Source organism: Bison bison, unplaced genomic scaffold (assembly GCF_000754665.1).
Source record: "Bison bison bison isolate TAMUID 2011002044 unplaced genomic scaffold, Bison_UMD1.0 scf7180017864508, whole genome shotgun sequence".
NCBI lineage: Eukaryota > Metazoa > Chordata > Mammalia > Artiodactyla > Bovidae > Bison > Bison bison.
Genome location: NW_011495064.1, coordinates 2,076,479 through 2,089,741, shown reverse-complemented (window position 1 = coordinate 2,089,741; position 13,263 = coordinate 2,076,479). Strand labels below are relative to the sequence as shown.

General features: G+C 48.0%; 1 protein-coding gene across 3 annotated transcripts in view; it reads left to right on the top strand.

Annotated features, from left to right (window-relative positions):
• The window catches only part of ACOXL (acyl-CoA oxidase-like), a 332,871-nt gene that overhangs the window by 263,032 nt on the left and 56,576 nt on the right, over nt 1-13,263 (top strand). For all 3 annotated transcript variants that reach the window (XM_010829556.1, XM_010829558.1, XM_010829557.1), the window contains exon 16: nt 1,726-1,813. In XM_010829556.1, coding sequence (XP_010827858.1) covers nt 1,726-1,813 — 88 coding nt within the window. The remainder of the gene's footprint in view (nt 1-1,725; nt 1,814-13,263) is intronic.

Here is a 13,263-nt window from a genome sequence, read left to right as displayed (position 1 = left end):
CTAGGTCATCGCAGAGCACTGAGCTGAGCTTCCTGTTCTGTACAACAGCCTCCTGCTCGCTCTCTGTCTCACACACCATAGTGCGTATCTGTTAATGCTACCTTCTCAGTCCGTCCCACCCCCTTCCTCTCCATGCCCACAAATCTATTCTCTAAATCTTCCCTCAGTACCATTTTTTCTAGATTCCATATATATATATGTGTGTGTTAACATATGATATTTGATATATATGTATATACATATATGTTTACAATATTTGTTTTTCTCTTTCTGACTTACTTCACTCTATATGACAGACTTTAAAAAATTTTTAATGTCTCAGAAGTGAAATAATTTGTCCACACTACCAAAGTAGATAGTAATCGGGCTGTAGTTTCAATTTCTATTTCTCAAGCTCCAAAGTCCATGGCCTTTCTATTATAAGATTCCTCTCAGAATTAGTACATATAATTCTATAATGAAAATCGAAAGGAATATTGTTATGGACTGAATGTCTGCATCCCTCCTCCAGATTCAAATGTCAAAGCCTTCATTCCCAATGTGATGGATCTGGAGATGGCACCTTTGAGAGGTCAGTAGGGTTAGATGAGGCCAGGAAGGTGGGAACTTCATAATGGGATTAGATGCCTTATAAGAAGAGAGAGAGATCACTCTCTCTGCATCCTAAGTAGAGCTAGTGATAAAGAACCTGCCTGCCAATGCAGGAGACATAAGAGATGCAGGTTTGATCCCTGGGTTGGAGGAGGACATGGCAATCCACCCTAATATTATTGCCTGGAGAATCCTGTGGACAGAGGAGCCTGGTGGGCTACGATCCATGGGGTCTCAGAGTCGGACACGACTGAAGCAGCTTAGCAGCAGCAGGGCAGCTGTGCAAAAACGGAAAGGAGGCATCCGTCCTCAAGCCAGGAAGAGAGTCCCCCCGGAACCTGACTGTGCTTGCACCCTGATAGTGGACTTCCCGCCTCCAGAACTGTCAGGAAATGAATTTCAAGCAAAAGTTTTAAGAAAAATTTTAAGAAGACAAAAAAGAAAAGAAGAGGAAAGAAAAAGAAACAATTTGAAAACCCGGCAGTATGTGACTACAATATGGGGGAGGAGGGTGGGAAGGTGGGTTGGTTTTGTTGCAGACTAGATTTAGTTAGTTCTGTTATTTAGAATTTTCCAGGCAGTGAGTGACCTGACTAAAACCATCTCACATTCTCTGCCTGTCTCCTTCAAATTGTTTCTTCAACGCTGGTCACATCTCAAAAAATGCAGCGTGGTGCCACCATGCTTGGGCTTCCCCAGTGGCTCAGTGGTAAAGAATCTGCCTGCAACGCAGGAGACTTGAGTTCGGTCCCTGAGTCGGGAAGATCCCCTGGAGGAGGGCATGGCAACCCACTCCAGTATTCTTGCCTGGAGAATCCCATGGACAGAAGAGCCTGGTGGGCTACAGTCCATGGGGTCGCCAAGAGTCAGAAACGACTGAAGTGACTGAGTGCACGTGCACCACCACGCTTGATACGAGTGAGGGATTAATAGCAACATGTAAACTGGACTCAGCATGTTATGGCATTTCTTCATCTAACTGAAGCTTTTAGGGGTGACAGAAGCCCTTGCATGCAACACACCCCTGCTTAATGGTGGTGCTGAGATGTGCGTTGTCTGCCATCTGCCTCGCTAGTAAGTTCTATTCTCTAAGAATATCATCAGCTGGTTTTTTTTTTCTTGTCAATTTGGCAGGTGATGACCGAGAAGGAGGACTTTTTCAGTGCCTGGAATTCATGCCTTCACCACATCACCTGCCTGTCTCTGGCGCATATTCACCGAGGTCAGTGGCTGTTGTCAAATATTTGGGATTGAGTGACTCTCAGGTTATCTGGGAAAATGACTCTGCAATCTGAGCCCTTGTGTTGAATTTAGGGTCCCCAAGTTACTCTCCACTGACCAAATGACACCCACAGAACGTAATGCCAAATGTGCCAGGATCCAGCTGGCCAAGCGCGGTCCCTCAGCGCTGGCCCTCAGCCCAGTGGTGACTGTCATTCCCAAGGAACAAGTGAGGGGTGGGTAAAGTGAGGATGTTTCAATGCAGTCACTGCCTGAAGAAGTTCAAGGAGCAAAACTGCTTAAACCTACCCCCCTAATTTAGCAAGGACTGGTTCTGCCCTCTAAAGCCGTGATTCTAAGCCAGAGGTGACTACATCTTCCAGGGAACATTTGTTGACAAGTGGAAACATCTTGGTTGTTGCAACTGAGCAGGAATTGCTGGCAGGTCGAGGCAGGGGACACTGAACTGGACAGTCCTCCCCGCTTCTGAAACAAAAAGTGATCCGGTCCAAAGTGTTAGCCCCTGAGGGTGAGGTAGTGTGAATGTTCATTTTGGCCTCAAAATCACAGAAAGTAAGATGAAACATTGAAGACAGAGTGAGCTCCGTGAAGATTTCTGCTCCCTCGGAGAAGGCAATGGCAACCCACTCCAGTACTCTTGCCTGGGAAATCCCATGGACGGAGGAGCCTGGTAGGCTGCAGTCCATGGGGTCGCAAAGAGTCGGACACGACTGAGCGACTTCACTTTCACTTTTCACTTTCATGCATTGGAGAAGGAAATGGCAAACCCACTCCAGTGTTCTTGCCTGGAGAATCCCAGGGACCGGAGCCTGGTGGGCTGCCGTCTATGGGGTCGCACAGAGTCAGACACGACTGACATGACTTAGCAGCAGCAGGGCCTGCCCAACTCCTCCTCTTTCCCTTACTAAATGTTGTGTGCTCAGTTGCTCAGTCATGCCCGACTCTCTGGGGCCCCGTGGACTGTAGGCCACCAGGCTCCTCTGTCTGTGGAATTCTCCAGGCAAGAACACTGGAGTGGGTTGCCATGCTGTCCTCCAGGAGGTCTTCCCCGCCCAGGGACTGAGCCTGTGTCTCCTTCGTGTCCTGCACTGCAGGGGGATTCTTTAGCACTGAGCCCCCAGGGAGCCCCATCCTCCGTGGGGGGAAAGTATGAAAAGCAGAAGGTGCTGACTGCTGTTTGCTGCATAGAGTTTTCCATCATACCAAGGTCACTGCTGGCTCCCAGAAAGCAGGGGTGGATTTGACCACCGTCTCAGCTCTGGGGCCTGGCTAATGGCCCTAGTACATCCCTGGGCGCTGTGCAGAGTATGGAATTCCTTGATGGGTTCTGTTAAGAGTCAAGCCTGGGCTTCCTGATGGTTCAGTGATAAAAAATCTGCCCACAGTGCAGGAGACCTGGGTTCTATCCCTGATCTGGGAAGAGTCCACATGCCACAAGACAACTAAGCCCATGCACCACAACTCTTGAGCCTGTGCTCTGGAGCCAGGAGCTGCAACTTCTGAAGCCCATGTGCCCTAGAACCTGCACATCACAACTACAGAATAGCCTCAACTTGCAGAATCCCAGGAATGGGGGGGCTGGGGGAGCTGCCGTCTATGGCGTCTCACAGAGTCGGACACGGCTGAAGCGACTTAGCAGCAGCAGCAGCACCTGCTGTTAGAGAAAAGCCCATGCAACAACGAAGACCCAGCACAGCCAGAAAAAAAAGAGTTGCACCAGCAACCCAGGAGTGCTTGCATCCTGTCCGGTATCCTGGCCCGCCCACCACCCTGCCTCCTAGCCAGGCATTCAGGAGTAGAAAAGTGCCAGGGCCTCTCCCTTCTGAGTGCAGTCCAGTGCTTGGGACCCGGGGTAGCCTTATGGCCCTGGGCTTAAGAGTAAGGAGTGGGACGCGGATGCTCAGGTCAATGTGCCCGTGCTCAGGTGAACTTGCCAAGAGCACAGGCTCTTCACAGGGTTAGCGAGGCTGCCAGAGCATCACACCCAAGGCCAGCCTTTAAACATGGTGCCCACCCTGGGATAACCAAGGCCTCATCCACATCCCAGACTCTGTTTGGTTTCTGCCTTCTGCTTCTCAGGGCCAACTCTTTTGTGACCCCATGGACTGTAGCCTACCAGCCTTCTCTATCCATGAGATTTCCTAGGCAAGAATACTGGAATGGGTTGCCATATCCTTCCCCAGGGGATCTTTCCAACCCAGGGATTGAACCCACGTCTCCTGCATTGCAGGCAGATTCTTTCCTGCTGAGCCACCAGAGAAGGCTGACTCATAGTGTTCAATGAAACTTTTTTATTACTCTTAATTACTAATCTACAAAAGCCTTTGTTCCCATAGCCAAAGCAGAACATTTAGATCTTTTTCCTTAAGAGGAAGAAACAGAGAAAGAGGCTTGGTGCCAATGTATGAAGTCTTAACACCAGGAAGAGACTTCAAAGAGCTGATATTGCACAGCGCTGAAGAAATCCAAACTGATTCTGAACCTGCTATTGATTAAGCAATAAATGATGGTAAGCAAAAGTGACCGTAAGCTAAAGTGATGATTTTCAGGAAATTTGGCCTCTGGTTCCATGACAGATGAAGAGGATTTGGCTGTAGAAAGTCACAGAAGAAAAATTGTAACAGCAAGAAAAATAATAGGACCCAATGACAGCATCAAGAAATCTGAGGAAGATCTTGAAATAGGGAAATCCATCCGTAATGAGAAGGGCTGTACAGATACAGGATGGGTTCTAATGACAGGAATGCCCTGAACACACACAGGAAAAATGTAGTCAGCATGTCATTAGGTTCCAATAGCACACTCCCCCGCCCCCTCCCCAGCCCCGCACGGGGCAGAGGTCTCCAGGGAGACCGGAGAGGAGGTAGCAGAACCCATCTGTTTTCAGTGACTGGACCCAGATGTTGCCTCCAGAGACTTTTAAAGGAGCGGCACGAGGAGGGAAGGGAAGCAGCAGGCGGCGAAGCTCAGAGCTGAGTGTCACCCCAGATGAAAATGAACTCTGCATCTAGCCCTTTCCATCAGGAACAAACAGGAAAAAAGCCTCCTGGCATCAGTCTCCATTTGTCACCTGAAAACTCAGGAAGACCATGTTGGAAATAAGAATGTGAAGCAGTCTCTAGTGGTTTCTAAAGTGGGATGTAACTATTACGATGATGAATTATTACTTTCCTCTGATACGCGTTTTGATCTCGCCCTGGAAATAGCAGTGCTGAAACATGGTGCTGCTTGAACCCTTAAGGGTGTACCAGTCCAAAAACCAAAAAGAGGAATGATTTTTTGAAATGAATTTCATGAATAAATTAATTAATTAAATAAAACACATCCAGCATTTTCAGCTCCATGCTGAATTGTCTCTTGGTTTTTAGTTCCCATTGTATTGCAGCAAGTCCCTTTTCTGGTCCCTTCTCTTAGTCACTTTATTAAGAATAAAGTGACTTAGAGTTTAGAATGTAGGCATTCAGTTCAGGTTGCAACTATTGTTAGAATATTTGAGTAGTGTAGATTTCTGCCTATCAGAGGATTAATTTCAGACTCCTTTCAAGGATGTATTTGCTTCCTTGCTAAGGAGACTTCATTAATAAAAATGTGATCACCTGCATTATTAAAGCATTATTTCTGCATTTTAGCTATGAGTCCTTTTCCCAATATTCTTCATGGGATCATCAGTTTCCTCCCCATGGTTAGTGGGGCTCTTCTTTAGGCAAATGACATTCACCTTGATTTAGTTTTAGCTTTGGCATTCATTTTCCAGGGAATTGTGGAATTGCACTTACCACCTTCTTGAATGAGCGTTACTTTAGCTCATTACTAGTTACTTGAATGAGTATTCTGCAAGTGCAGGAAAAAAATGCCACAACTTCATCCCAAAGTCATGTGTGAGTTTAGGAATTTCATTCAGTTCAGTTCAATCACTCAGTTGTGTCTGACTCTTTGTGACCCCAAGGACTGCAGCACCCCAGGCTTCCCTGTCCATCACCAGCTCCCAGGGCCTACTCAAACTTATGTCTATCGCATCGGTGATGCCATCTAACCATCTCATCCTCTGTCATCCCCTTCTCCTCCCACCTTTCATCTTTCCCAGCATCAGGATCTTTTCAAATGAGTCAGTTCTTCGCATCAGGTGGCCCAAGTATTGGAGTTTCAGCTTCAGTATCAGTCCTTCCAATGAGTATTCAGGACTTTTCTCCTTTAGGATGGACTGGTTGGATCTCCTTGCTGTCCAAGGGACTCTCAAGAGTCTTCTCCAACACCACAGTTCAAAAGCATCAATTCTTCAGTACTCAGCTTTCTTTATAGTCCAACTCTCACATCCATGCATGACCACTGGAAAAACTATAGCTTTGACTAGATGGACCTTTGTTGGTAAAGTAATATCTCTGTTTTTTAATATGCTGTCTAGGTTGGTCATAGCTTTTCTTCCAAGGAGGAAGTGTCTTTTAATTTCATGGCTTGCAGTCACCATCTGCAGTGATTTTGGAGCCCAGAAAAATAAAATCTGTCACTGTTTCCATTGTTTCCACATCTATTTGCCATGAAGTGATGGGCCCAGATGCCATGATCTTCGTTTTTTGAATGTTGAGTTTTAAGTCAACTGTTTTACTCTCTTTCACTTTCATCAAGAGGCTCTTTAGTTCTTCTTCGCTTTCTGCCATAAGGGTGGTGTCATCTGCATATCTGAGGTTATTGATATTTCTCCTGGCAATCTTGATTCCAGCTTGTGCTTCATCCAGCCCAGCATTTCACATGATGTACTCTGCATAGAAGTTAAATAAGCAGGGTGACAATATACAGTCTTGATATACTCCTTTCCTGATTTGGAACCCGTCTGTTGTTCCATGTCCAGTTCTAACTATTGCTTCTTGATCGCATACAGATTTCTCAGGAGGCAAGTCAGGTGGTCTGGTATTCCCATCTCTTGAAGAATTTTCCACAGTTTGTTGTGATCCACACAGTCAAAGGCTTTGGTCAATAAAGCAAAAGTAGATGTTTTTCTGGAACTCTTGCTTTTTTGATGATCCAGCGGATGTTGGCAATTTGATCTCTGGTTCCTCTGCCTTTTCTAAATCCAGCTTGAATATCTGGACAAATAATGCAAATAAGTGAAAAAAGAAGAGAAGCTCAAGGCAAAGGAGAAAAGGAAAACTATACCCATTTGAATGTAGAGTTCCAAAGAATAGCAAGGAGAGATAAGAAAGCCTTCCTCAGTGATGAGTGCAAAGAAATAGAGGAAAACAATAGAATGGGAAAGGCTAGCAATCTCTTCAAGAAAATTAGAGATACCAAGGGAACATTTCATGTAAAGATGAGCACAATAAAGGACAGAAGTGGTATGGACCTAACAGAAGCAGAAGATATTAAGAAGAGGTGGCAAGAATACACAGAAGAACTATACAAAAAGACTTTCATGACCCAGATAACCACGACGGTGTGATCACTCACCTAGAGCTGGACATCCTGGAATGCGAAGTCAAGTGGGCCTTAGGAAGCATCACTACGAACAAAGCTAGTGGAGGTGATGGAATTCTAGTTGAGCTATTTCAAATCCTAAAAGATGATGCTATGAAAGTGCTGCACTCAATATGCCAGCAAATCTGGAGAACTCAGCAGTGGCCACAGGACTGGAAAAGGTCAGTTTTCATTCCAATCCTACAGAAAGGCAATGCCAAAGAATGCTCAAACATCTTACATGCTAGCAAAGTAATGCTCAAAATTCTCCAAGCCAGACTTCTACAGTATGTGAACCATGAACTTCCAGATGTTCAAGGAACTTAGACTCAACTACAAAACTTAGACTCAACTTAGACTCAAGGCCATAGAGTACCCACCAAACCCTGGGTCCTTCCAGCTTGAAGGGCAAACATGACCTCTGTGGTGGAACTAGAAGTCAAAAGGCAGCACATCTCAGTCTTTGGATGAGTTTCTGGAACATTCTATTGTTACCGCAGGAAGTGGGAAGTCTGGCAGGTGGGGGAGGGGGGCAGTACCACAGGTACTACTCCATTGGCTGTGGCAACCTGTGAGCCGTCCTCTGCCATTGGCGCCCTCTGCTGGCCCAGAAGCTGTGGCGCAGCCCCTGAGGCGGTGCTCTGAGGGAGGGAGGCGCAGGGTCCCACTGCCCCGCTGCTGACCTTCCATATTCGTCTACCATTAGATATGTGGGTGGGAGCGGCCGGTGAGGGGGTCTGGGGAGCCAAGGGTGGGCAGGTGCTATTTGCCACCATATCCCAGCAGACCAGCGTCTTGGAGACCTCAACACTGGAGGAAAAAAAGGATTGTCTCCACATTCGTTTTCTCTGTCCTTCTGATGTGGGGGACACATCTCAGACTCATCACTCCTGAGAGCAAAGCGGGTTGATCGGTCCATGTCGGAGGGTGTGGCGGCTGGGAGAGGGTCACGCAAATGTCCATCGTCCCTAATGTCCCTGGAGTCTGGAACAACGGCCGCCTCCGTCTGGCGGCCCAGGAGGTGGCAGAACTCAGGAAGAAGAGAGCGTGAGGACTGGCACAGTACTAGCAGGATGGGAGAGAGAAGAGTGGAAGCCCTGGTGATGGAGGCCATTGCAGGCAGGGGCGGGGCTTACTGTGTGCTCCCGTAGATGGTGGCTCCTGAAAGGAAGAATTCGTTTAGCTGAACCTGAGCACCGCAGCACGGAAACCCTGGGCAGGGTGTGCAACTTTGCCACCTCAGATTTACACTTTTAAAAACAATTTTTTTTTTTTGGCCGTGCTGGGTCTTCATTGCCTCGTGGGCTTTCCTCTGGTTTCAGGGTGCAGGGATGCTCTCTAGCTGCAGTGCACAGGCTTCTCATTCGGGTGACTTCTCTCACTGTGAAGCACTGGCTCTGGGGCTTGGGCTCAGTAGTGTGGTGCACGGGCTTAGGATCTTCCCGGATCAGGAATTGAACCCGTGTCTCCTGCATTGGCAGGCGGGTTCTTTACCACTAGTGCCACCTGAGAAGCCCAGGGAAGCCCACATAGATTTACATTTTGTGTCTCATCAGCAAGTAGACGAGGAAGAGAGGAAGTTCTAAGATGCCGACGCCCAATGTTGGACCTTATTCCGAGCCCTCCTGGTTCTGGGAGAGCAGCTGTGAGGGAGCATGGCTCCCGGGCTCCAGCGAGGGGAGCAGGTTGTTTCTGCGACATCGCACGGGCTGCTCCCTTCATCGGAACGCAGGGTTTCCTTCCCCTAAGCCCCAGGCCACGCAGGTGAATTTGACTCTGTGCCAGCCGGACCTGAGGGCCCCAAGCTCTGTGTTCTACATAAGGGCAGCCACACAGCCCTCGCCAGAGCCCCCCACCCTGGGGCCTGCTCCCCCAGCACCCGGGAGCAGGTCACCTGTGAGGCCCCAAGAGAGCTGTCAGCTCACTTTTCTTTGATGAAGGCACCAGTTTATGAGACGGTTTTATGACAGATGACCTTCAAGATTCTGTTGTGCTGGGAAGAGGGAGACAAGAGGAAAAAGCCAAGTTCAATTCCTGAAGAATATTTGTTTAGTGGAGGTTTGTTCAGGACAGAATTTAGCAGCTATACTTGACCCAGACGCTAATAAAAGGTCACTTCCCTTCCTGACCCTGGGGACATTGGCCGACTGGGCTGATGGCCACCATCTCTGCCTCTTCAGCGCTTCCCTTGAGCCAGGGCCGTGCTGAGTGCCTGGCTCCCGTCACCCGCTTCAGTCTCCACGACAACCTCACTTAGCCTTGAGGAAGCTCCGCTCAGGTGGACAGTTGCCTGTGACCACACAGGTCTAAGGTGTGGGGCTGGAACTCTGCCCTGGGGCTGGCTGACCCCCATGGCTTTTTAGCATCAGATTTTGAGAGACGCCCTCCCACCCCCAACTCCCCAAGGGCTTTCCTTCCTACAGATAAACCCTAAAGAATGTGCATTCCAGCGTTCTTAAACTTCCGGTGGGCTGGGGGGTGGTACTTTCTGAGGTTAAACTTGGCTTAAGCTGTTTTTCACTCTTCTTACTGCGTTGGTTGCCCAATCGTGCTTTTTATTTTTGTTTGCTATCTTACAGACTTTCTGTAAGATTAACGAGCACTCGGTAGTCTCCCTCCAAGGCAGACAGGGAGGGACCACCATCCACCCATGTGGCTGAGGCTCAGAAAGGCTACCTGAGTTGCCCAGGGCCACACAGCAGAAAGCGGGGTTCAAATCCTGGCAGAGTGCTACCATCTGCCTACTTTGTGGGGCCCGTAAGTGCTTGCTGGACCTGAATCTAATGGCTGAGCATTGCTAAAGAGGCAAATAAGTAAATAAATAAGCCCTCGTTTAAAAGTGTTTCTTTTTTCTCCTTTGTACACTATATGATCAAAGATGTAGTTTATATGGTGAACTGCAAAGATCTGAGGTGCAGGCCATGCTGACTTTCCAGCTCCTGGTACCTAAGTACTTTCGAACAGAGTGCCCAAGTTGGCAGATGAAATTAACCCAAAAGGTAAAAAAGCAAAAATTTCCACTGCACAACTATTATGAGACTCCACTAGGAATATGAATAAGACCTTCTAAACTGTGAATAAAAATAGAAGTATAGGAAATCTTATAACAGCAGTTCTAGGTATGGCTTTCTATATTTAAAAAGTTACCCATATTCTAAAGTTAAACATATGTGCTATATACACAAACTTACATTAAGTTTTAAAAGACAACATGTCCTAATCTCATCAAACATTTAGCAAACAACCTTTGAGTTCACATGAGCCACCCACACAAAACCCAAAATGAGCTGCAGAGAAAACATAGAAAAAGCAACTGTCTGTTGACAACCAGATTTTCTTTCAGTTTTTGAGTTTTCTGTCTATAAATAATCTGTATGTTTCAAATGTGACCATTTTCTTTCGGTGTGTCTCCTGGCATGTTCTCACCTAAGTGTGTTTGGAAAACAAGAATTCAATGTGTAAATCATGGGAACGACTGAGTTTCTGGAGGGGGGAGATTCAAAATAAGATTCTTTTTAGATACCCAGAGTGTCAAAATGAAGCATTAAGGTGATGCATTCTTTCTTCAGTGCATCTGTTCATCTTTTAGGGAATCTGGAGTTTGATAAATCACCAGAGATAAAACCATCATTTTTAACCCATGGTAGATCCCAAATGTCAGAAGGAAAAATAGTGCAGTGTCTCCTCTCCATGAATTCCCTTTCTCTTTGCTTGTAAATTATGGGAATTTGTTTGCAGAGAAAATATAATGCTCTATTAACTGGAAAATGATGGCTTTTACTCAGAAATGTGAGAGCTGAAGGAGAAAAAAAAAAAGCAGGCCCTCCTTTGAGATATAGTAGTTTAACAAGATTTGATACATGCTCAAAGTGGCATCACATGTTAGATGGGAAAGTGATCATAATATAACTAAAAGCAAGGTTTTCATCAGTATTTTACCTTCTCTTACTGACTCAGGACCCCAATCTGAGCCATCAAAGTGCTCGTTGAATCCTCGATGGGGAAACTTTATGTAACGTCATTGTAAATAGAGATGGACAAAGCTATCTCTTGTGATTTTTTTGCCCTAAAAATTACTCAGAAATTCTCTTTTAATAGGCAGCCTAGAAAATAAAACAAATTCTCACAGATTTCTGTAATTATAGGTGAATATGATTCTGTGTCCAAGAGGGCAGCTAAAAGGACTTGGAATCCAGAAGGCATAAACCTTTCCCTGTTGAGCTCTGTAGAGTAAAAGCACCCTACAGAGGTGCTTTTTTTTTTTTTTCGGTTAAAAAAACCGAAAGAATAAGTTAGCCAAGAATACTTGCCATGGGGCATGAAGGCGCCCTGGAGCATGTAACAGCCGGGAGAGGTCCCGGGCTGGGCAGATGTTGCCGGACTCCCAGGAGACTCCTCAGAGGGCCCCTCGGTGCTGGGTTCCGAAGTGTGGGTAGGATCCAAAGTTGAGAGTGTGGCAGTGCATTCTGGGAGGAGGCTAGGTGCAGATGAAGGTGAAGGTGATAAAGTGAAGGGCTGGTCCGGGAGTACCAGGGCCCCTGTTCCACTGGAAGGGAGGCTTTTTGGGGAGAGGCCGGGAAGAGTATTGAGAGAAGGAGCCTGAAAGAGTGGGCTGGGAGGGTCGGGTGCTGCTTTGGAGAGCTTGGCCTTTCCTGGGTAGGGCATCAGTGGAGGGGCTAAGGGGGACAGGGACCTTCTGACCCAGCCTCTCTTGAGGGGAACTTTCCTGGTCCCAAGGGACATCCTGCATTGGAGACAGGCCCAGGGTGAGGATGGGTGGAGAACAGAGCCCAAAACCAGTGAATGTGGCCAGCAAGTAAGAAGACAGAGCTGCAGGAAGATGGTGGTCGTTGGGCCTGAAGGGGTGCTTTGCCCTGGAGAAGCAGAGGGCCCATGGGAGGGCTGTGGCCCCAGCACGCAGGCAGAGAAGCTGCTGAGACTTAGTTACACAGAGCCGGAGCCTGTCTGCCTGGAGAAATGGCACCGCTGAGTTTCTGTCTTGCTCGCGGTCCCAGAGAAGGAGAGTGGGACACAGGCCTGTGTGCCCTGCTTGCTGTGTGGGGTGGATCCTATGAGCCAGGTGAGCAGGCAGCGACACGGGACAGAGCAAGGGAAGCGGGGAACCACAGCCTTGCCTGGCACAGAGGCCCACCCCATGCCCTTCCAGCCCATCCCCATGGGCAGGAGGCCGGAACTGCTCCACCTTCTCGATACCAAGAAGTTAAGCATCCCTCTTCCCGCCCTGTGTTGATTCTGAACGCAGAGCTGGAGTTCTTCTGGCAAAGACTCAGCCTTTACACCACTCTCTCGCTCTTTTCCTTTCAACATTTCCCTGTTTTGTCGTGAAGAAGAGGTGGGTGGGGGACTTCAGGAGCTGGAGTGACAGGTCATCCTGTAAGATGAATTGAGGGCACCATTGTCGTACGCGGGTGAGGGGCGACGGCTGAGGGACAGCCACCACCGTCTCCCACCTTGTGCCACAGAACCAGCGAGGGTCCCTGTCCAGGAGCCCCGGGCACGGACACCAGGGGCTCCTGCCCCCACCCCCTCACCCCCCAGGGCCCTCAGGGAGAGGCAGGCCTGAGTCAGCCAGCTGGGACTGAGAGAGAGCTCGAAAGAAGGTTATGAGACAGGATTCCTGAGCGGCTCAGCCCCATGTGTTGTATGTCCAGGCCAGCTGTGCCTGCTAACGAACTTCAGGATGGAGCCCCGTCTCACCAGCCTGATTGCAAAAAGGACAAAGACGCTGTGCATGTGGCTCATCTTGCTTTCCCCCATTGTTTGTGTAACCGTGTCCTAATGATGGCATCCAGGCAGAGGCATTTGGTGAGTTGTAGGGTACCCACCGTGTTGCTGAGTCCTGTCTGTCTTTCAGAAATGGGCTGCAGAGGTTTGGCTGTTGTACATAATTTATCCACCAGCCCACAGAGGGAGAGGCGTATGTGTTTCATGCTGGCCTGTCATTTTTTTTTTTTTCTCCCA